General features: G+C 40.6%; 1 protein-coding gene across 1 annotated transcript in view; it reads left to right on the forward strand.

Moving 5' to 3' along the window:
- Positions 1–13,511, forward strand: part of ABHD10 (abhydrolase domain containing 10, depalmitoylase) — a 171,525-nt gene extending 158,014 nt beyond the window's left edge. Inside the window, exon 5 of the mRNA XM_063453169.1 lies at positions 13,103–13,511. Coding sequence (XP_063309239.1) covers positions 13,103–13,444 — 342 coding nt within the window. The 3' untranslated portion in view covers positions 13,445–13,511. The remainder of the gene's footprint in view (positions 1–13,102) is intronic.
- The last annotated feature ends 12,260 nt before the right edge of the window (positions 13,512–25,771 follow it).

Consider the following 25,771-nt stretch of genomic DNA (forward strand, 5'->3'; position numbering starts at 1 on the left):
CACTGCATCATATACACACACTACACAAACACACACTGCATCATATACACACACTCTACACACACTGCATTATATAAACACACACTACACAAACACACACTGCATTATATACACACACACTGCATTATATACACACTACACAAACACACACTGCATTATACACACACTACACACACTGCATTATATACACACACTGCACACTCTATGCATTATATACACACACACTACACAAACACACACACTGCATTATATACACAAACACTACACACACTGCATTATACACACACACACACACTACACACACACTACACAAACACACACACTGCATTATATACACACACACACAACACACAAAGACACACACTGCATTATATACACACACTGCATTATATACGCACACACTACACACACACTGCATTATATATACGCACACACACTACACACACTGCATTATATACGCACACTACACAAGCACACACACTACACAAACACACACACTGCATTATATACACACACACTGCATTATACACACACACACACACACACACTGCATTATATACACACACTACACAAACACACACTGCATTATATAAACACATTATACACACACACAACACACAGACACACACTGCATTATATACACACACACAACACAAACACACGCACACTGCATTATATACACACAACAAACAAACACACACACACTGCATTATATACACACTATACATACACACACACTGCATTATATACATACACTGCATTATATACACACTGCATTATATACACACAATACACAAACACACACACTGCATTATATACATACACACACACTACACACACTGCATTATATACACACACACACACACTACACACACTGCATTATATACATACATACACACACTACACACACTGCATTATATACACACACACACTGCACAAACACACACTGCATTAAATACACACACTGCATTATATACACACACACACTGCATTAAATACACACACTGCATTATATACACACACACTACACAAACCCACACTGCATTATACACACACACTGCATTATATACACACACTGCATTATATACACACGCTACATACACTGCATTATATACACACACACTGAATTATATACACACTCTACACAAACACACACACTGCATTATATACACACACACACTACACACACTGCATTATATACACACACACTACACACACTGCATTATATACACACACACTACACACACTGCATTATACACACACACACTACACACACTGCATTATGTACACACACACTACACAAACCCACACACTGCATTATACACACACACACACTACACACACTGCATTATACACACACACTACACACACTGCATTATACACACACACACTACACACACTGCATTATATACACACACACACTACACACACTGCATTATACACACACACAACACAAACACACACACACTGCATTATATGCACACACACACTACACATACACACACACACTGCATTATATACACGGACACTACACAAACACACACTGCATTTTATATACACACACACTACACACACAGACACTGCATTATATACACACAACACACAAACACTGCGTTATATACACATAACAAACACACACACAAACTACATTATATACACACACACACACTACATTATATACACACACACACACTACACAAACACACACACTGCATTATATACACACACAATGCATTCACTTTACATACACTACACACTTTGCATTCACTATACACACTACACAAACACACACTACACAAACACACACTCTGCATTCACTATACACACTACACAAACCCACTCTGCATTCATTATATACACATTTCTAAAGTGTCAGCAGGTAATCAGGACCCTACGCCTGAAAAAGCTAGGAAAATTATAGATACACAGGATAAAATCTCCCTATGTCTAAATAATAAAATTGTAAAAAGCATTAAAGGACCACTATAGTGCCAGGAAAACAAACTCGTTTTCCTGGCACTATAGTGCCCGAGGGTGCCCCCACCCTCATGGCCCCCCTCCCACAGAGCTGAAGTTGGAGGAAGGGGTTAAACACTTACCTTTCTCTGGGGACTCTCCTCCTCCTTTGGACGTCATCGGCTGAATGCGCATGCGCGGCAAGAGCCGCGCGCGCATTCAGTCAGTCCATATGAATGCATTCTCAATGCTTTCCTATGGACGCTGGCGTCTTCTCACTGTGAAAATTACAGGGAGAAGCGCGGAAGCGCCTCTAGCGGCTGTCAATGAGACAGCCACTAGAGGCCTGAGTAACCCATATGTAAACATAGCAGTTTCTCTGAAACTGCTATGTTAACAGCAGGCAGGGTTAACCCTAGATGGACCTGGCACCCAGACCACTTAATTGAGCTGGTCCTTTAATAAATTAAAACTCAAATTCTACTGTAGAGGCAACAAAACCGATAGAATGCAACTAACAAGCTTAAAAAAACAAGCCATTTCGCGAATAACAAAAATCGTCTATATTAATAAAACATTTATAAATCCTAAGGATATTGGAAATTATACAATCTCCCTGGAGAGATCCCACTTAACAACATAAATCATTATCTGACCAAAACAAAATCAAATGCATTCAATTAGTCTTAATAAATCAATCAATGCAGAAGAAGTAGCAATTGCTATTTCTAAACTTGAAAAATCTGACACCTGGACCAGACGGATTTACTAATTTGTTCTTTCATACCTACAAATCACAGCTGAGCAAGCATTTGGCCCTAACTTTTAATAACGCTGTCCAGACGGGAAACTTCCCTGAGGAAATGACTAGAGCTAATGTACTCCCTATTTTGAAACAAGGAAAAAAAATCCCACGGAAGTCTCTAGCTATCGTTCCATTTCTTTAATAAACACGGATGTTAAAATATTCTCATCCATTTTAGCATCATGCCTTAAGGAAGTAATTAGGAAATGAATCCATAGTGACCAAATTGGTTTTATATCAGGTAGATGGTCGGGTTCCAATACGAAAAGAATTATTAATATTCTTGATGGCTCTAAAAAGAAAAACCTATCGCTCTTGTCTATAGCTGTCGATGCTGAAAAAGCGTTTGACAGGGTAAGCTGGAAATTCCTTGAACAAGCTTTAGAATTTTATAATATCAGAGGTTGGATGTTAGATGCAATTATGGCATTATGTAAAGGTCCCTGAGCTAGAGTGGTTTGGCCAAATGTTTGCTCAGATTGGGTTACAATAAAAAATGGCGTTAGACAAGGATGTCCGCTGTCGCCATTGTTATATGTATTATCTATTGAACCATTAGCGGAAAATATTAGAAATAACTTGAGAATAAAAGGTTTCATGACGAGAGATAGCGAACTAAAAATCTGCATTTACGCAGATGATATTCTGCTTACAATAACTGACCCAAAAAATGATTTAGATTATTTGATGGGAGAATTTAAGGACTATAGGCAGGTAGCAAATTATAAGATAAATAATGATAAAACAATCTTGATAAGCACTGATAATGACACGAGAGGAGATTACTAGAAAATATGGTTTTTCTTTCATGGGCCGGAAGAAGGTTCAACTATTTGGGAATCTGGATCACCAAAAATATGGATAGACTGATGGAAGACAATTTTTTAACTCTCTTGAAAATAACAAATCAGTTACTTAAGAATTGGAGGCATAAAGAGATTACATGGCGGGGACGGATTAACGTTATCAATTCATATATTATGCCCAAATGGAACTACTTTTCCAAATGATCCCCCTCAAAATCCCAGATAGTTGGTTAACGATACTTCAAAATAATATTGAATCCTTTATTAGCAAAGGGAAAACAATTTGAATAAAAAGAACAGTTTTATCTCTTAAACCAACAGATGGGGGCCTAAACTTTCCAAACATAAGATTTATTTACTGGGTGAATATAATAACTAATATTTATAGAACCCAGCTACAAATTGCCTTAGATGAGGGCTGGTACAAATTTGAAATGGAGGCCATAGGTTTGAAGAACTCCACCAGTCTTATCTGGAACACTAAAAAATCAAAACAATGGTCGATATAAAAAAAAATAAAAAAAAATTCTGGATCAAGTGCTCCCTGTCTGGGAAGAGATTCAAAGAAAAAGAGGAATTACACTCTGTTCCAAATTATTATGCAAATTATATTTTTCTCATTTACCTAAATAATTGATGTAAATAACAGTCAGCATAATTCTCATGTTACCAACTATTAAGAGTACAATTCAAATAATGATAACATTATTATTATTTTTTTTTAAACTACTTTCTTCCCTGGTACAGAAGGAAGAACTATGCTTTCCGTAATAAAATCATCTTCATGCATGACAATGCACCATCTCATGCTGCAAAGAATATCTCTGCATCAATGGCTGCTATGGGGATAAAAGGAGATAGTCATGGTGTGGCCTCCATCCTCCCCCGACCTCAATCCTATTGAGAACCTTTGCAGCATCCTCAAGCAAAAGATCTATGAGGGTGGGAGGCAGTTAACATCCAAACAGCAGCTCTGGGAGGCTATTCTGACATCTTGCAAACAAATTCAAGCAGAAACTGTCCAAAAATTCACAAGTTCAATGGATGCAAGACTTGTGAAGCTGCTTTCAAATAAGGGGTTCTATGTTAAATTGTGACGTGACCTGTTAAAATGTTTAAAAAGTTAAAATGTTGTTATAAGTTTGATTGAAATAGCTTTTGATTTCAGTAAATATGCTGCAAACACAACAAATTACAATTTTCAGTTCTTTACAACCTATAAAGTGTTTTGAAACGTACTGTGCGTAATAATTTGGAACAGTGCATTGTAAGTTTATGTTTAAAAAAATACTGTTATCATTAGGAGGTTTGTTCAATAAAATTTGAATTGTACTCTTAATAGTTGATAACATGAGAATTATGCTGACTGTTATTTACATCAATTATTTAGGTAAATGAGAAAAATATAATTTGTATAATAATTTGGAACAGGGTGTAGTTACTAAAAAATGCCCCTAAGACACTAAAATATATATTTTCAAATGAGATAGTTCCTAAGGTCTTAGCGAAAGCAATAGAGGTAATTAGAAGGATTAATCTTTATTTTCTTGGTCAAAAGTGGGAAGCTTATACAATCTTAGGCCTCTAGATGTAATTTGAAGGCTTAAATATTTTTCCAATGTAAAAACTTCCCACTTTACATAGTTACATAGCTGAAAAGAGACTTGCGTCCATCAAGTTCAGCCTTCCTCACATATGTTGTTGCTGTTGATCCAAAAGAAGACAAAAAAACTAGTCTGAAGCGCTTCCAATTTTGCCACAAACTAGGAAAAATATCCTTCTTGACCTCAAAATAGCAGTCACATGTCTCCTTGGATCAAACAGCTATTACCCCACTAATTAGAAATGATATCCCTGTGTGTTATGTTTTTGTAAGTATTTATCCAATTGCAGTTTAAACATCTGTAGTGACTCTGACAAAACTACCTCTTCAGGCAGAGAATTCCATATCCTTATTGCTCTTACTGTATAAAAACCTTTTCTTTGCCTTAGATGAAATCTTCCAGCCTAAATGTGTGACCTCGTGTCCTACATATAGCCCTGTTTATGAATAGATTTCCAGATAAAGGTTTGTACTGGCCCCGAATATATTTGTATAAAGTTATCATATCCCCTCTCAGGCGCCGTTTTTCCAAACTAAACAGATTACATTTTTTTAACCTTTCTTCATAACTAAAATGCTCCTTTCCTTTTATCAATTTTGTAGCTCGTCTCTGGACTTTTTCTAGTGCCATATCTTTCTTTAGAACAGGCGCCCAAAATTGCACAGCATATTCAAGGTGTGGTCTTACCAGCGATTTATAAAGAGGCAAAATTATATTTTCATCCCAAGAATTTATGCCCCTATTTATACATGATAAAATCTTACTGACTTTAGCAACTGCAGATTGACATTGCATATTGCTGCCTAATTTGATATCTATAACAATTCCCAAATCCTTCTCGTGTGTGGTTATCCCTAATTTACTACCATTTAGTGTGTAAGTTGCTTGTGCATTCTTAACCCCAAAGTGCATAACTTTGCATTTCTCTACGTTAAATTTCATCTGCCATTTTAGTGCCCAGTCCCCCAATCTATCCAAATCCCTCTGCAGCAAAGCAATTTCCTGCTCACATTGTATTACTTTACAAAGTTTTGTGTCATCTGCAAACACTGATACATGGCTTTCAATGCCTATTTCAAGATCATTTATATGTATGTTTATATAGAAGTGGTCCCAAAACAGAACCCTGAGGGACACCACTTACCACTTTTGTCCAGCCTGAAAATTTACCATTAATTACAACTCGTTGTACTCTATCCTTAAGCCAATGTTCTACACAAGAATATTCATCTAGACCAATTTCTTTTAGTTTGAAGACTAACCTATTGTGAGGAACCGTATCAAATGCCTTGGCAAAATCCAAGTAGATAACATCCACTGCAACACCCTGATCTATACTTTTACTTAATTCTTCGTAGAATGCAATTAGGTTAGTTTGACATGACCTATGTGTAGCGGAGGCCTGATATTCCACAGGTTAACTCCACTATAGATCCAAGTGAGGCTCAGGAACAAGCAGTAAAAACACCATGAAGCAGTAATTCCAGCAAATAAAGGAATCCACGAATATCCCCATACAGATCCCAATGACTGGACGACACACAGCATCAGGAGCAGAACTGATGTTTAATGACAGGGACTCTGCTTTTATGCATTGCTCCCCTGCAAGGGAGACGCCCACAGGCAATTAGGCCTTAGCCAATCATATAACGGTTACATCCCACATATTCCCTCCCCTTTGCTTGGGAGATAATTGAGTTTCTTACTGTATCTCCTCAATTATCTCCAAGCTGAAACTTATATATTTTTATACAATTTTATAACTTTATGATTTTGTATCACACAGGAATACAACTTATGTTTTTATGAACCACACAACTTGGGGAAAAACATATTAAAAATGTGTACAAATCGGTTCAGTGGTTCCCGAGATATTGAAAAAGTCTCTTTGGACCGACCGCACGCCTGTTTTCATGCCCAAAACAGTTCCACAGATTCAGGCTGTGTGGTCGGTCTATTTCTGCCTTGAAAATTGACAAAGTCCCATCCGAAGGCGGCATTCGAATAGTCGAACGCACTTCGACTTCTGTCTAAGTGTCGAGGTAGAACGGGGTTAAACTGCTGCGGTGTTCGTTAGTCGAGTGGTAATCTATTTCCCATGAAAAAGATGACAAAGTCCCATTCGAACGGGTGTTCGAATCTTCGAACAAGACTTAGTCTCCAACCGCGGTGTCGAAGGGTAGGGGAAGGTACAGGTCGACCGCGTTCGACTGCATTAAAATGGCCGCTACCACGTGTTCGATTGTCTAATGGCGGCCACTTCGACTACGTCGACTGTATCTGAAGTGCCATATCAAACGTACCCATTCTTTGCACTACACAATTAAAGGGCCAGAAACAGTTTCTGTCTTTAAGTGCAAGGCACGGTGGATGATGGCACTAAAACAAAGGGTAGAGGTTCTCAGGTAACATGGTAAGTGGCTGATGCAGATCAAATGCCAAACAGGGGCATCTGTTACAGATTCGACAGCCAAAAAGGGGTTCTGCTACACTATGTTTAATAAAACCATGCTGATTATTGCTAATAACAAAGTTCTTCCCAATGAATTCCTGAATATTATCCTTTAATAGCTAAAATATTTTCCCAGTTACAGAAGTTAAGCTCACAGGTCTATAATTTCCAGGCAAGGATTTTGAACCCATTTTTAAATATAGGAACAACATCTGCCTTCCTCCAATCCTCCAGTACAACACCTGAAACAAAATAATCTTGAAAAATTAAATACAGAGGTTCACTTATTTCCCCACTTAGCTCCTTAAGTACTCATGGGTGAATACCGTCAGGCCCCGGAGCTTTATTTACATTAATTTTCTTTAATAGCTGTAGCACCTTGTCTCGAGTTATTCAATCACAAGTTATTTGCAAGTTTTTTGCAGCAATCATTTGCATATCTCTTGCCATAGGATCCTCATTAATATATACTGAAGAAAAATAGTTATTTAAAATTTCTGCTTTTTCATGGTCTTCATTAGCTAATAACCCCAACTCTGTTTCCAGTGTACCTACACTTTAATTTGTATTTTTTTTTAGAATTGATGTACTTGAACAAAAATTTGGGGTTGGTTTTGCATTCTTTAGCTATCAATTTCTAATTTTCTAGTTTAGCCACTGTAATTGCCTTTTTGCCAGCATTATTGGCTTCCTTATATCTTAAATAGGATGCCTCTGATTTAAATGCTTTAAATGCCCTTTTCTTATTTTTAATCTCTTGTTTTACTTCTCTACTAAGCCACATTGGTTTTAATTAGTTTTTTTTATATTTATTACCCAATGGTACATACTGAGAAATGTACCTTTCTAATATTTGTTTGAATAGTTTCCATTTATCCTCAGTGATTTTATCACTAAGGAGTTTATGCCAGTCGATATGTTGTAGAGCTGCCCTAATCTTATTGAAATTGGCTTTTTAAAATTATATGTTTTAGTTTACCCCACTTGCTTTTGCTTTTTTGAGTTTATTTCAAAATTTACCATATTGTGATCACTATTTCCCAAATGCTCCCCTACTTGAATGTTGATTAAAAGATCAACATTGTTTGTTATGACGAGATCCAGACAAGCATCCTTTCTACTTGGTGCTTGTACCAGTTGTGACATAAAGGTGTCATTTAACACATTCAAAAACCTGATTCCCCTTGCTGAAGTACTAGTCCCTCTATCCCAATTTATATTTGGGTAATTACAATCTCCAATAATTAACGTGTTACCTCGATTTGCAGCTTTCTCAATTTGCTCTAACAGCTGTTCTTCCTCAATAATATTTACGTTAGGTGGTTTATAACATATCCCAACCAATAATTGATTTCCCTTTGTTTGCCCCAGGCAGATATCTACCCATAAAGCCTCCACATTTTCCACGTCACACTCCACATGCCTAAGATTTGACTTTAACTCATGGTTGACATATAAACATACCCCACCACCCTTCTTGTTTTTCCTATCCTTCCTAAATAACGTGTACCCATTTAAATTAACTGCCCAGTCATGTGTCTCATCCCACCATGTTTCTGTTATGCCTATTATATCATATTGTTTAGTGTATGCTTTTGCCTCTAGTTCCCCCATTTTGTTATATAGGCTCCTTGCATTAGTAAGCATACATTTTATATTATGATGAGTCTTTTTTACTTTTTGTGAATTATCAATATTACATACCTCCTCTGTTCTGAGCTTTCCTCTCCCCCCATTTCCACCCCCTTTATTCTGAGCTAAAGCCCATCTCCTTTCCATCCTATCTCCATTTTCTAGATTGCTTTGTCCCTCTAGAAAATGGAGATAGGATGGAAAGGAGGTGGGCTTTAGCTCAAAACAAAGGGGGTGGAGCACTTTATTTTCATCTCTTTAATAAAAGCCTTTTTTTAAGTTGTTGGCAAATGGTATCCAAATCATTACTTAAAAATATGTTCTCATTCGTATTTTTAACTGAAATTTCAAATTTCAAACGCATGTTCTCTATGGGTAACTTTCAACGCCTCCATGCAGAGCACTGGACTCTCTAGTGGCCGTTTGAGTGATTGTCACTAGAGGTCTTAGTAGGCAGCAATGTAAACGCTGCCTTTTCTATGAAAAGGCAGCGTTTACATTGAAAAGGCTACAGGGACAGGCTATAGGCACCAGAACAACTACATTAATCTGTAGTGGTTCTGGTGACCATAGTGTCCCTTAAAAAACCTGGCTCCTTACTTTTTTAGCTGGCTCCTAGATGCCAAACAAATTTGTCAAGCCCTGCTCTAACCTATAGAGAACAAAACAAAATATTAAAAAAGAAGGTTTCTCCCCTATCAAAAACAGTCCAGCTTTTTTTAAAAACCAATAGAAAAAAAAATGAATGGAGGTTAGGGCAAAAAAGCGAGGATATTTTGAAAAAAGAAGAGACAATGATAAGAGGTGGAAACAACAGACTCCAAAAATCCCCCTCTCTGATCGTTTTGAAGGAGGAGGAACTTTTTTTAGGAAAAAAGTGTGTCCAGTTTGGTAGAGAAAAAAAAGAAAAACATATACTCCAATAAAAAGATTCAGTGAAGTAGAAGAGGAGGAAATAGAAAGCAAAAAAGATGAGAAAAGGAGGAGAAAATATGGAGGAAATAAATTTGAAAGATAAGGAACAAAACATTAGGATTTTTAATTTACCTAATAAGATCTTGACAGATGCACATAAACACGTTTTAAATAAAGATTTTAAGTATTCTCCTTGATGTGATATTAACAAGTTTGAATCATTTTTAGATATTAATAGTTTAAGGAAATTATGCCAAAAACAGTTTTTTAACAATTTTCCATCAAAAGAAAAATTCTGCCTAATTATGTTTTTAAGCATACCTCTTTTAAGAAAAAAATCTACTTTTTATCCTTTTAATCTTTACCTGTGAAGGTAACTGCACAGCTCTGGGTACTAAGATGCTAATCTGTTTATGGCAGATCTGGAACAGAGATTCCTAGAAATACAGCACACCAAACCATACAAATATTATCGCTATATTGATGATATCTTAATAATTTGGACTGAAAGAGAAGAAAAAATTATACAGTTCCATGACTCTCTTAACTCTTTGCATCCATCAATCAAACTAAAATGTTTATATTCTACAAGATCTGTGAATTTTCTGGACACCACTGTGACATGTAACAATGGCACAATCCACACCTCGGTTTACAGAAAACCCACAGACAGATGCAGTTACCTTCACAGCTCCAGCTTTCACCCCTCCCATACTAAACAGGGCATCATCTACAGCCAAGCAACTTGGTACCATTGCATATGCTCTGACCCTAATGGCCGTAATTCCCATCTAAATGTACTCTCCCAATCTATGATACAGAAAGGCTAACCAAAGACTATTACCAAACAAATCAACTCTGCAGTAAAAACTCCACGCACGTGCCTGCTTCAGTACAGAGAGAAAAAATATCTACACAAGTACCACTTGTGGTCACTTACAACCCAGCTCTTGAGGAAATACGGAAAATCATTAAAGACCTACAACCAATGTTAACAGAAGATGAGACGATGAGATGAAAAACATTTTCTCTAAAAAACACCCATTTTGGCCTTCAGACAACTACCAAACCTCCAACAAAAATTAATCAACAGGAAGCTGCCCACTGATGGGAAGAATAAAGAAAACAGTTCCAGTCAATGCAAAAAAACTCAATGCAAACTGTGTCACCAGCACATATTCACAGACAACACAACCACACACAACAATAAAACCTACAGAATTAAAGGATCACACTCCTGCACATCCAGCAAATGCCCTACATGTACTTTATGGCTCCATTTTACATTTGGGCACAAGTGCTAAATAGATATATAGAATATTTCTGGATCTGTTTAGTCAGGGCGCAAGTACACGAATAGCGTCCTGACGTCATAGATGACGAATGCAGAAGAGGAATGAAGGAATAGGGCGTCAGGACATAAGGATGCAATTCCGAAATACGTCCTGACGTCGGAAGCGGAAGGAGGAAGAGCCTAATACCGTCAGAAGAAGCACGCCAATATCTGAGGTATTTAAAGATAGAGACGCCTGGAATGGACCAACACTTTTGAAAAAGGGAACAGCCTAAACACGTCAAGTGTATTGTTTGGTATTTGATTAACTTTTGGGGGAGATTTTATTTGTCATGCACTATCAATTTGTTCCAATAAATATTTTATCTGCATCCTGTATCGTGGGTTCTATTTAAAAGAAAAAGGACAAGAGAGCTGCAATTACTGATTCAGAGATCACTTTTACCAGTCCATTCAAGGTTCTTAGTCTGAGCCATCTTATTTAAGTGACTCAGAAACATGAGTGAGGCCAATCATCCACTGTGTGTCACTTTGTTTTTACTTTATTACCCTATGTTTTTCCTGCTTTTCTTCATATTACAGGAATATCATTCGCTTTGTATGTGGTAATATGTTTATTTTATTTTTGTTTGTATTGCACCTTTATATGTGTGGTGGAGTGACCCACATAGGTGATAGTAGCACATTTTTATAGCTGTGTTTTTACCAAAATCCTTATTTTCTGTTATTAGAAAAAAAATAAATTATTGTGACACTAATCAGTACATCGGGGTATGTAGGGAAGCAGTGCTTAACAATTAAAATCCTTGTGTGGAGACCAATGGAGCCAATATAAGGGAGATAACAAAATGGGGCAGGAATACTAATATAGTGTAGTATGTCTATAATAGCAGAGGCAGAATATAAGGAATAAATATATTGCACTCACACTTTTCTGGAGCTCAAGATCAGCTCCAGATCACAGCGTATGGACGGTACAATCCCCGTCTGTGGATGTTAGGATGGTCCTGATTACCTCTGGTATCGTATCCCTGTGCCAATAATCCACGTGGTGTATTCCAGATGATGCTCCAGTGGTGTATATGGGATATAAAAGAACAGGAATAGTATTTCTCTGTATTAATAAAACAAAATAATGAGAGAGATATACGAGTGAAAACTAGTGGTATGTTTGTTTTTAAAATTTAGTAATATGGAGTGCAACGTAGGAGTTGCTTGATATTACATAATCTAAAATATAATGTACAATATTTCAAAAACCAAACCAACACAAACATTTGTTTTTTTTGCACAAATGAATGGTACATTTGTTTTCACAATATAAAGCAGGGGTGCCATCTTCACACAGCTCTGTTAGTCTGGCTTACTGCCTATTGAGGATGTTCCCCCTTCCCTCTGTTTTTATATTTAGTTATGGATTTACAATAGATGCGCTTTTCCTTTTTTAACATGTTTTTTAATTTTGGTGTGATCACAATTACATGTGTGAAAACATTTCTTAGGCACAGCGTACCTGATATTTGTACACCAAAAACCTGTTGGTATTTTATTAAAGAGAATGGTTTACTTTGTTATTAGCCATGGTTATCCATTAAAATAATACATCATTTTATTTTTTTTATTTCATTCTTTTTACAGGAGAAAAGGGCAGTTGAAGAAAAGGGTGAATGGAAAATGCCTTCAAGATATAATGAAGAAGGTTTTTATAGCATACCATATTCACTTATCAAAGAAGCAGGAAATCACTGTTTACTAAACAGTCCTATTCCCATAACTTCTCCTGTTAGACTTATCCACGGTATGAAAGATGAAGATGTCCCATGGCATGTTTCGATGCAGATTGCTGACTCTGTACTTAGTACAGATGTAGACATTATTCTCCGCAAGCATGGTTTGCATCGAATGAGTGAAAAAGATGACATTAAACTCCTTGTGTATACTATAGATGATTTAATTGACAAGCTGACTACTTTAGGGTGAAGATGATAAAATAAACTAAATGACTGCTAAATGAATAAACAATAAACGCAAACTGTTTGTTCTGGTACACTCCTGCTTATAAAGAGGCTCCCACAATTTAGTTTAGTTTTTGTAAAAAAAGGAAAAAACAACCCAGAACACTGTACATTATTTTTAGAAACATAGAATGTTACTCAGATAAGAACCATTCAGTGTTTTAGGTGTATAAGTCTGCCCAATTTTCTAAATACGTTCATTAGTCCCTGGCCTTATCTTATAGCTAGGATAGCCTTATGTCTATGCCATGCATGCTTAAACACCTTTACTGTGTTAACCTCTTCCACTTCAGCTGGAAGGCTATTCCATGCATCCACTACCCTCTCAGTAAAGTAATACTTCCTGATATTATTTTTAAACCTTTGCCCCTCTATATCCTTTATTGCGGTATTTTTTATTATAAATATAGTCTCCTCCTTTACTGTGTTGATTCCCTTTATGTATTGAAATGTTTCTATCATATCCCCCTGTCTCATCTTTTCTCCAAGCTATACATGTTAAGTTCCTTTAGCCTTTCCTTGTAAGTTTTATCCTGTTTAGTAGCCCTTCTCGTAACTCTCTTTAAAGTATTAATATCCTTCTAGAGATACGGTCTCCAGTACTACGTACAATACTCCAAGTGAGGTCTCATCAGTGTTCTGTACAATGGCATGAGCACTTCCCTCTTTCTACTGCTAATACCTCTCCCTATACAACCAATTATTCTGCTGGCATTTCCTGCTGCTCTATTACATCGTCTGCCTACCTTTAAGTCATCAGAAATAATTACCCCTAAATCCCTTTTCTAAGATGTTGAGGTTAGGACTCTATCAAATATTCTGTACTCTGCCCTTGGGTTTTTACGTCCAAAATGCACTTATCCACATTAAATGTCAGCTGCCACAACTCTGACCATCTTTCTAGTTTACCTAAATAATTTGCCGTTTGGCTTATCCCTCCTGGAACATCAACCCTGTTACATATCTTGTTATCATCAGCAAAAAGACATACCTTACCATCAAGACCTTCTGCAATATCACTAATAAAAATATTAAAGAGAATGGGTCCAAGTACAAATCCCCGAGTACTCAACTGTTGACAAGACCATGCTTCGAATATACTCCGTTGACTACAACCCTCTGTTGCCTGTCACTCAGCCACTGCCTTACCCATTCAACAATATTGGAATCCAAACTTAAAGATTGCAGTTTATTGATAAGCCTTCTATGTGCAACAGTGTCAAAAGCCTTACTGAAATCTAGGTAAGCAATGTCTACTGCACCACCCTGATCTATTATTTTAGTTATCCAGTCAAAAAAATCAATACGATTAGTTTGGCATGATCTCCCTGAAGTAAACCCATGTTGTCTCTGATCTTGAAATCCGTGTGATTTTAGATGTTCAACAATCCTATCCTTTAACATGGTTTCCAATACTTTCCCCACTACTGAAGTAAGGCTCACTCGCCTATAGTTGCCCGACTCTTCCCTACTACCTTTCTTGTGAATGGGCACAGCATTCGCTAACTTCCAATCTTCTGGGGCTATTCCTGTTAATAATGATTGGTTAAATAAATCTGTTAATGGTTTTGCTAGTATACCACCAGGCTCTTTTAATAACTTTGGGTGTATTCCATCAGGTCCCATTGACTTATTTGTCTTTACTTTTGACAGTTGAAATAGAACCTCTTCCTCTATGAACTCACATGTAACAAATGAATCATTTGTCCTTTTTCCTAACAGGCCCTTTCATTTTCATCTGTAAATACTGAACAAAAATATTAATTGAGGCAGCCAGCTAGACCTTTATCCTCTTCTACATACCTTCCTCCTTTTGTTTTTAACCTAACTAATCCTTGTTTTACTTTCCTTTTCTCATTTATGTATCTAGAAAATGTTTTGTCCCCTTTTTTTACTGACCATGCTATGTTCTCTTCTGTGTGAGATTTGGAAGCTCTTATAACTTGCTTTGGCTCTTTCTGTCTAAGCTTATAGATCTGTTTATCTTCCTCACTCTGTTTTTTTTTTTTTTTAAATTACTAAATGCTAACTTTTTGTTTTTTACTACTTTGGCTACATCTGCGTAGTACCACAGTGGTTTCTTAATTTTTTTTGCTTTTACTGACAAGCCTAATGTAATTTTCTGTTGCCTTCAGCAGAGCAACTTTTAAATATTCTAATTTCTCTTGGACTCCATTTAAATTGATCCAGTCTGATAATTACTCCTTTACACATATTATAATTTTAGAAAAGTCTGTTTTTTAAATTATAAAACATTTGTTTTTGTGGTGGAACTCAGTCAATGTTCTTATATTAAACCACACTGACTGATTATCACTGGATCCTAAACTTTCACCTACAGTAATATTTAGGCCTTCAAGGAGTGTTTTAGGTGTATAAGTCAACATATATACCTTCCTTTGTTTTGTAAATACAGTAAAATGAATTTCTGAAATTGATAGTGGGCTAATTCATTTCTATTTTTAAGTATGTATGCACATAAACAATGCCATTGAGTTAAAGGAACACTATAGGGTCAGGAACACAAACGTATTCCTGACCCTATAGTGCAAAAACAACCATCTTGCCCATTTGCCCCCATAAATATAGTAAAAATGACTTTTATCACAGTCTTCTGCTGCTGGCTCTGCGCCTGATCTGCCTGCTTGGCTGATATCATCAGAAGTAATTCTCTCAGCCAATCACAATGTGTAACGGATCGCCTGGCACCCCGACTTGGTACCTCCGTTAATGGATGCTCCTAGTGCTTCCTGAGGACTCCAAGCACTCTGGCAGACACCACAATCACCGAATCCGAGAAACCTTTTAAATTCTCCCAAGCATATGAATGCTGTAGACCATTGAATAGGAACCATACGAATAGGCTTGTACTCCTAGCAGTCAACTGGAACAGCATGCAATAAATCCTTCCCCCCAATAATGAGACGACACATCACTTTGAGGGTAAAACAGGAACTCTGGACTGGCTCATCCAGCCTGGCTTTTATTTCCAACTCACACATACAGGCCACACCCAGGGGGAGGCATAAAAGAACCAATGACATAGATGTTACCTCCCACACATCCCCTCCCCTTAGTGTGACACATAATCCCATTATGCATACAGTGTAACATATACTTTTACACAACTTTCATAACTTTAAAACCATACATCACATTCACATAAAAATACATATCCACAATCAATCCATTCAGGGGAACAACATATTAAAAAATGGCATGAATCCGACCAGGGGTTAAAAAGTTACTAAAAGTATCTTTTGTTCCTTTCTGGCTGGCAGAAAAACATCCCCACAATGCACCCTGGTTTCCTCCCTTCTGCCCTGGAGTTAATTGGAGAAGTAATCCAATTACCCAGGACTAAAGGCAGACTCCATTAACCACATGGTTGCAAAACAACATAAAACACTTTAAAATACATAAAGTCACATTTACACATAACACACAGACATTTCACCTATCCCCAGATAGCTGGGATCTGCACGCACAAAACTACCGAATAGCGCGCAGATCCTACTCACACAGTACAATTGCCATGGAGCTAAAGTCTTTCCCATAGTCTTTCATTATATAGATAGGCTCCATGGTATGGCTATCTGGGGTATCACATTCCCATAAAGTCTGGTCCATAGTCCAAAGGCAAGAGGCGGGCAAGCAGCCCCCTCCAAGGACACGTGGCGAGTTCGGTTTCGCCACACTTCTCCCCTTTACCCCCCAGACTAACAGGGTATCTGACCTCCTGCCGGTCCGTGCCCTGGTTAGTCCAGCAACCCACCCATGAAGCACAAACAGCAGTACCTCCCACCCACAATAACTGGTTACTACACCTGGGTAGAGGAGAACTTTGTCCAGGTCCAGGTGCCTCACCACGGCTGTGTGGGGGACTGGTAGTCTGCCTTGGTGGGTTGCTGAGTGGGCAGAGACCAGCGGTACTCTGCCCTGGTGCCAGCGCTACCACTGAAGTAGCCTGATTGGAGCCTGGTTGTGGGAGGGGGAGACCGACCGTCTCCCCTCTGGGTACACAGCTCTGCTGCTGGAGACAGACTGTCTCCCCTTTGGCTAAACAGCCCTGCCGTGGGGGGGCAGGACCGACCGTCCCTACCCCCTGTGCTGGAAGTGCAGAGACCACTGTCCCATCTGCACAGGTGTGGGGCTTACAGTCTCCCCCTGGTACATTAAGCTGCCGCTGGGGAGAGGTGGTAACCAGCTCCTCTTCCATTAGAACACTCTGCTGCTGGGGAATGGAGACTGGGCTCTCTATTCCCTGTACATTAATGATCCGCCGCTGGGGAGAGATGGTAACAATCTCCTCTCCCATACATACTTCCCGTCTCTGCGGAGGGAGACCGACTGTCTCTCCTCCCAGCACAGAGTCCTGCTGAGGGGGAAAGGGGGCTGGGCTCTCCATTCCCTGCTGGATACTCTGCCGCTGGGGAATGGAGACTGGGCTCCCAATTCCCAACAAATCACACTGCCGCTGGGGAGGGAGGACGGCCCCTTCAGCTCCCTGTAACTTGGGCGCAGAGACCACGGTCCCATCTGCGCTGGTGTGGGGCTTACTGTCTCCCCTTGGTGTGCTAAGCTGCCGCTGGGGAGAGGGGGTAACAAACTCCTCTCCCTTACACACTTTCAGCCGCTGGGGAGCAGGGCTGACCCTCTGTACTCCCTGTAGGCAGGGCGCAGAGACCACGGTCCCATCTGCGCTGGTGAGGGGCTTACTGTCTCCCCTTGGTGAGCTGTGCTGCCGCTGGGGAGAGGGAATAACAAACTCCTCTCCCTTACACACCTTCAACCGCTGGGGAGAGGGGATAACAGGCTCCTCTCCCTGCACCGTAGACTGCCGCTGGGGAGCAAGAACGGCACCTTCAGCTCCCTGTAACGCACACTGCCGCTTGGGATCTGGGCCGACTGCCCAGCATCCCTGTAGGGCCGGTAGAGAGACCGCAGTCCCATCTCCACCTGCCGTCTGTGAGTCTTCCCAGGACCAATCCGTGAGGCCCCTCAACATTTGTGAGTAAGGGCCACCTGCTTCCCCACCTGGCAACTCTGGCTGCTGCTGGGGATCTGGGCCGGCTGCCCAGCATCCCGGTGGAGAGACCTTGGTCCCATCTCTACCTGCCTGTTGTGGTTCCTCACAGGACCAGTCTATGAGGACCCCCACTTCGGGTTCTTCCCGCCGCCTCAGGGAAAGACGGCTAACCTCCTCGGATGCAGCCTCTACTCGGCTGCTGTAACGCTCCTGCTGCTGAGCATACTTCCTCTCTTTCGCCAACCGGAATTCTCGGTCCAGCCTTGTGTTTCGCTCGGCCATGACCTGGTTCCAGATCACCCGGCGTGTCTCCATGGGTATATCATCCCCATACTCGGCCACTCGCTGCCTCACCTCGGCCAGCCAATCATCTCCAGAGCCAGAACCTTCCATACTAGTCTGCTCCCAGGGGCGCTGCACGAGTGCTAGCGTTGCCCTCAATTTGTAAATCCAAACAGTGTCTCTGAGCTGCTTTACCTCGCACTAGGACGCCATCCCACCGCTTGCCACCAATGTAACGGATCGCCTGGCACCCCGACTTGGTACCTCCGTTAATGGATGCTCCTAGTGCTTCCTGAGGACTCCAAGCACTCTGGCAGACACCACAATCACCGAATCCGAGAAACCTTTTAAATTCTCCCAAGCATATGAATGCTGTAGACCATTGAATAGGAACCATACGAATAGGCTTGTACTCCTAGCAGTCAACTGGAACAGCATGCAATAAATCCTTCCCCCCAATAATGAGACGACACATCACTTTGAGGGTAAAACAGGAACTCTGGACTGGCTCATCCAGCCTGGCTTTTATTTCCAACTCACACATACAGGCCACACCCAGGGGGAGGCATAAAAGAACCAATGACATAGATGTTACCTCCCACACATCCCCTCCCCTTAGTGTGACACATAATCCCATTATGCATACAGTGTAACATATACTTTTACACAACTTTCATAACTTTAAAACCATACATCACATTCACATAAAAATACATATCCACAATCAATCCATTCAGGGGAACAACATATTAAAAAATGGCATGAATCCGACCAGGGGTTAAAAAGTTACTAAAAGTATCTTTTGTTCCTTTCTGGCTGGCAGAAAAACATCCCCACAATGCACCCTGGTTTCCTCCCTTCTGCCCTGGAGTTCAGGGCCGTCTTTAATATTGATTGGACCCTGGGCAAAGCATTTGCTTGGGCCCCCTGGTACCCTCTCGCCAGGTGTGCAATCCCGTCCTCCACCCCAACGCAGTGGCAGTCCTAATGTAGAGAGGTGCAAGAATTTTTTTGAGCCTCCCTATCGCACGGGTGATTAAAAGGTAGTTCCCCATCTGTCGTGCAACTCCAGCAATGCATTGACAGCTGGGGCTCTACCATTTACCCATGTTTGAAGGTTTGTATTTAGCACTAAGCGGTTTTTATGTGTTTGAATGTAAACAGGTTTTTGTATGGAATGTATGTGGTGTTGGCGTACTTGCATGCATGTATTTATGTGTAGTGTTGGTTTTTGAATGCAGGGGTGTGTTTACATATAATTTTGGTGTGTGTTTGTACGTAGTGTTGGAGTTTGAATGCCGGGGTGCATTTGTATGTAGTGTTTGTATATGTGCATACATCTCCGCATTCACACACTCACACACATAGATATTTATACACACACACACACACACTGAAAAACATGCAGACACACCGATATACACACTGGCACACATGTAGATATACAGACACATATACGCACATGCAGATACACAGACACACACACAGATACACCGAAACACACAAAGACAGCATACAGATACACACTGATACACATACAGACACACAGATATACAGACACATATAGACAGACAAACTGACACATACATACTGACATATGGATACCGACACATACACTGACAGACATGCTGACACACACACAGACACATACTGAGACATACTGACATACATTCACAGACACACACACAGACAGACATAGTGGCACACACACACAGACATACTAATACCCAGGCAGACATACTGGCACACTGACACACACACACAGACAGACCTACTGACAGACACACACACACAGACCTACTGACAGGCACACAGACAAACTGACACACATACACATACCTACTGACACACACACAGACCTATTGACAGACACAAACACATACCTAGTGACAGACACACACACATACCTAGTGACAGACAGAAACACAGACCTAGTGACAGACAGAAACACAGACCTAGTGACAGACAAGACACACACACACACACACACCTATTGACAGACACAAACACAGACCTAGTGACAGACAGACTGACACACACAGTCCTACTGACAGACATAAACACACACATACTGATGGGCAAACTGTAAATACACATGGGCAAACTGTAAAGCCCCCCTCCAGTTTCCTACCTTCCCTGGGGTTCAGTGTGCTGCCTTGGGTGGTTGGGAGTTGGGGACTGGCTCTCTTTGCTCAGTCCCCCTCCTCGCTGCCTCCTGGCTCAGCCTCCCTCCCGCGCGGGTCATCATCTCTGAGGGAGGAAGTGACTCCCGGACGTCACTTCCTCCCAGGCTGCCGTAAAGCAGGAGGCCCGGTCGTGCTGTTAAACGGCCACAGCATCCGACCGGGCCCGTGCTGAAAAGTGCTCACCGGGTGGCCCTAAGTGTATTGGCCACCCGGTGAGCACCCTTAGAGTATGGGCCCCGGTGCAGCCGCAATACAAGCACCGCGGGCCCATGGGTAGGGAGGGAATTTTTCTTATGCAGGCTATGGGCGGCGGGGCCACGGGGCAGCTGCTTTGGGCCCCCCAGGACTAACTGGGCCCGGGGCAGCTGCCCCGTTTGCCCCGCGTTAAAGACGGCCCTGCTGGAGTTAATTGGAGAAGTAATCCAATTACCCAGGACTAAAGGCAGACTCCATTAACCACATGGTTGCAAAACAACATAAAACACTTTAAAATACATAAAGTCACATTTACACATAACACACAGACATTTCACCTATCCCCAGATAGCTGGGATCTGCACGCACAAAACTACCGAATAGCGCGCAGATCCTACTCACACAGTACAATTGCCATGGAGCTAAAGTCTTTCCCATAGTCTTTCATTATATAGATAGGCTCCATGGTATGGCTATCTGGGGTATCACATTCCCATAAAGTCTGGTCCATAGTCCAAAGGCAAGAGGCGGGCAAGCAGCCCCCTCCAAGGACACGTGGCGAGTTCGGTTTCGCCACACAATGCTTTCACATTGGATTGGCTGAGCTTGTCAAAGAGACAGATCAGGGACAGAGCCAGCACAAGTCAAATACAGTCCTGGCCAATCAGCATCTTCTCATAGAGATGAATTGAATCAATGAATCTCTATGAGGAAAGTTCAGTGTCTGCATGCAGAGGGTGGAGATACTGACTGTCAGGCCCAGGAAGCACCTCTAGTAAGCCATCTGAGGAGTGGCCATGGAGGTATCCCTCGGCTGTAATGTAAACACTGCCTTTTCTCTGGAAATACAGTGTTTACTGCATAAAGCCTGAAGGGAATGATTATTCTCACCAGAACAAATACAATAAGCTGTAGTTATTCTGGTGACTATAGTGTCCCTTTAATTATAATTATACATTTCCTTATAGTAAATGGAGCGTCTCAATCTATAAAGCATTTTGTTTACAGTGTGTTCCAATGCACATTTAGAGACATTGAATGTGTAGTAAGTGTTACGATTTGTAAAAGCAGTATTGTGCCTATTAAGTGACTGCAAAAGATTGCAATGATTTTCCAAGATATTTCAGTTTGGTTTACTGTAAGAGTGGAAAAATAATGAAAGGTATGCTGTTTTCATATACATGCAAAATGTCATCCATACTGGACCACACCTGACCTTTTGGTATTAAAAGGGAAAAAAAAAGACACAGTTTAAATAATTAGTTTTTATAATTTTTGATTACCTGTGCAAATAAATTGCGTGCTTCCAAATATAAATAATGCTGAATTTGCACCTATAACTCCAAATGCGTCAAAACAAGTTTTGAAATCCAGAGACAAGCAAAGGCAGCGTACATTCAGAATCCGGAAACAGGCTAAAGGCCAATAGAGAGATTAAACTGGTATAAAAGGCTTCTTGCACCTTGGAAGTTCACAAAACACAATGAGCCTTGGATACACGTTTTAAATAGGGGAATGGGAGGGATGATATTCAGGGGGAGGAGTTTGGAGGCTGTTAAGACCTGCAGTGGTGATGGTGCTGCGGTCCCCTGTTCCTTTCCCAGCTGCTGAGTATTAGTGACTATAGCTCCAGCAGGTGTAGAGATGATTACAGCTTCCCAGACAATCCTTCCCAGTAGATAGAATATTCTTTCCCCAAACATGAGCCAAGACTTCATGAAGGGTGTAACAGAACTAAAGCTTTATTGAAACAGGCTTGCTTTTATGGGGGATCCTCATGCAAGAGGACCTCCCAAAACAAATAAACATATTACCAATCACTGTACAGTATTTTCTTAATACACGCCCTCCCTCTGCCCGGGAGATATGGAGATAAGTTAAGGAGTAAATCAATTATCTCCAGGCAGAGGACACACATTTTACCCAAAAGTTGGAACGCCCCTTTCCCCACAAGGTATCCCCACAAAATACATATCCCCTGATAGCCCCGATCTGGGAGGTAAACGTATCCAAATTTCGGTTCAGGGGTTCTTAAAAAGTGTGGAAGTCTTGTTTTACCGACCACACACGAGGCTCCTGCCCAAAACAGTTCCACGAATTCAGCGTGTGCGGTCGGTCAATGGGTAAAAGGGCAAAAAACAGTTAAAGTACCGAAGATACCCTCCTGGCTCATAGTAGCGATTGTTCCCCTGGTCCGTACGAACATAACTACCGAATGCCGCTCTTCTGGCTGTTTGGTAAGTAGGGGAAGCGGGCGTTCGGTAGTCCTCAGTGGTACTTCGTGCGGTCGAGTGTCCGATTTTAGTTCCAGACACTCGACGACCAAGTCCCGCTGACTCGCCTCGTGCGAACAAGATGGCCGCCGTTTTCTTCTCCACGTGGCGTTTGGCTATACGAACAGCGGCCACCCGGGGAACACTTAATTGTCGGTGCTTTAGATCATAACAAGCCAGGAGGGACGTCGGGGTTCGGTAGTTGCAAACTACCGAACTAATAATCCACTGGGCAGGAAAAAATGAAACAAAATACACAAAATTAGAAGAAAAGGTCGGATGAAGTCCCTTTTTCTTCACAGAGGCCTATATAAGTAAGGAGGTAGCCTCCCACCTATACCCCCTTTATGGGTTGGGCGCCATGCCAGACTATAAGCTCGCATCGCTGCTCTTTCCACAACTCCCCCAAGGGCTTCGACGTACAGAGAAGGATCCAGCTTAGCGGCACAGGCAGTGCTGTGTAGGCCGCTGCCTGAGTATTTAATAATAGGTAATATTACTCTTCAGTATATTATTTTAATGTATCGTAAAGCGCTGCGGAATCAGCTGGTGCTATATAAATACCAATAATAATCAATAGCAGTGCTTTCATATAATCAATGTATTAGTCATCAGTATGCCATATAAATGACCATGTAGCTCACTATCGATTCAGTATGTCTTTACCTGATGCACCAAAATAGATGTTTTGCTTACACTCAGTGGAGATAGCTGAACATTAGCATTAATAGATGAATATTTTTTATGGTCACATTCATATGGTGTGTTTTAGTGAGTAGTATAGATTTTATTAACATTTGATATTAGATAAAAGTATTTCTTTGTCATGTTACATTTATTCACATGTTTTGGAGTGATAAATCTCCTTTACTTTATTATGGATTGTCATGTTTTTTGATGAATTTTGATCACAGTCCCGTTTTTTTCCTGTATAGAAAATTCTGAAATGTTAATGCTAGTTTTGGAGATGTTGGCTGTGGACATAGATCGAATCTGAAATACTCCCTCACCGTAACTGGCCTAAAAAGTAAAAAAAACAAAAATGTTTGTTAAGCATCATAACCTCTGCCGCAGACATGCCCAGACAATGAATACAGTATAAATTTGATCTTGATGATGTGGAAATGTAGCTTCAACAATACATTTTATCTTGCTAATGTGGAAATGTAACTGCAACATTAGCAGTAGTGCTTGGACTAGTCTGGAAACCTTAGCCTGAGCAGTAGCAGTTATTGGCTAAAAGTGTACGAGGCTAAGGTGTTTGTCCATGCCACTTTCTTCTCATGCCTTGACTACAGCAATCCACTTCTCAGTGGTCTTACGTCCCGACAATTTGCACCGTTACAATATATAATGAATACGGCAGTGAGGCTCATCTTACTGCCCGCCTGCACTTCTAATGCCTTACCCCTTTGTCAGTTTCTGCATTGGCTTCCCATAAGATACAGGGTTCAATTTCAAATTCTGGTTCTTGCTTTCAAATCTCTATATAATGCTGCTCCCACCTATCTATCCTCCCTAACACAGAAGTATGTCCCATCTAGGCCCTTGCGCTCTGCTAGGTACCTACATCTATCCTCTGTTCATACTTCCACCTGTAATGCTCGCTTTCAAGACTTCTCTAGGGCTGCACTGTTCCTGTGGAACTCCCTTCCCTTCTCCGTTCGACGCTCACCCAGTCTCCACTCCTTCCAAAATTAATTAACTCACTTTTTCATAAAAGTGTATCAATTAAACTGTTAATAGCTCCCGATCGATTCCACTCATTAAAAAAACAAACTAAAGCTTCAGTGAATACTATTCTACTAATTTACTTCTCTTACCTTTTGTGTCACTTTACCCCACTCCCTCTAGCATGTAATCTCATTGAGTAGGGTCCTCAACCCCTCTGTTCCTGTGCGCCCAAATTGTCGGGTTACAATTACGTGTTTGTTAGTCCACCCATTGTAAAGCGCTGCAGAATTTGTTAGCGCTATATAAATAGTATTGATAATAATAGAGGATGGTCAATAGGGTACTTTAAGCACTATAATCAATTTTATGAAAGTTATGATTATAGTGCTTAAAGCAGTGGTAGTCAACCTCGTCACTACCGCCCACTAGTGGGCAGTTTATGATTTTAGGTGGGCGGATGTGGGTTCTGCAGGAAACGCACAGTGGGCCTCGATGGCTGTGGACCAAGACCAGCAGGGGAGATCCTTTCATCTCTCCTGCCAGCCCATGCAGAGCCAGCCTTGCTGTAAGCCCTGTCGCCAAAGATTTCCCTCACCAGCCTGCTGGCACTTAGTACCAGCAAAGGGAGGTAAGGGCCTGAAAGGCTCTGTCTT

Source organism: Pelobates fuscus, chromosome 1 (assembly GCF_036172605.1).
Source record: "Pelobates fuscus isolate aPelFus1 chromosome 1, aPelFus1.pri, whole genome shotgun sequence".
In the NCBI taxonomy this organism is placed as follows: Eukaryota; Metazoa; Chordata; class Amphibia; order Anura; family Pelobatidae; genus Pelobates; species Pelobates fuscus.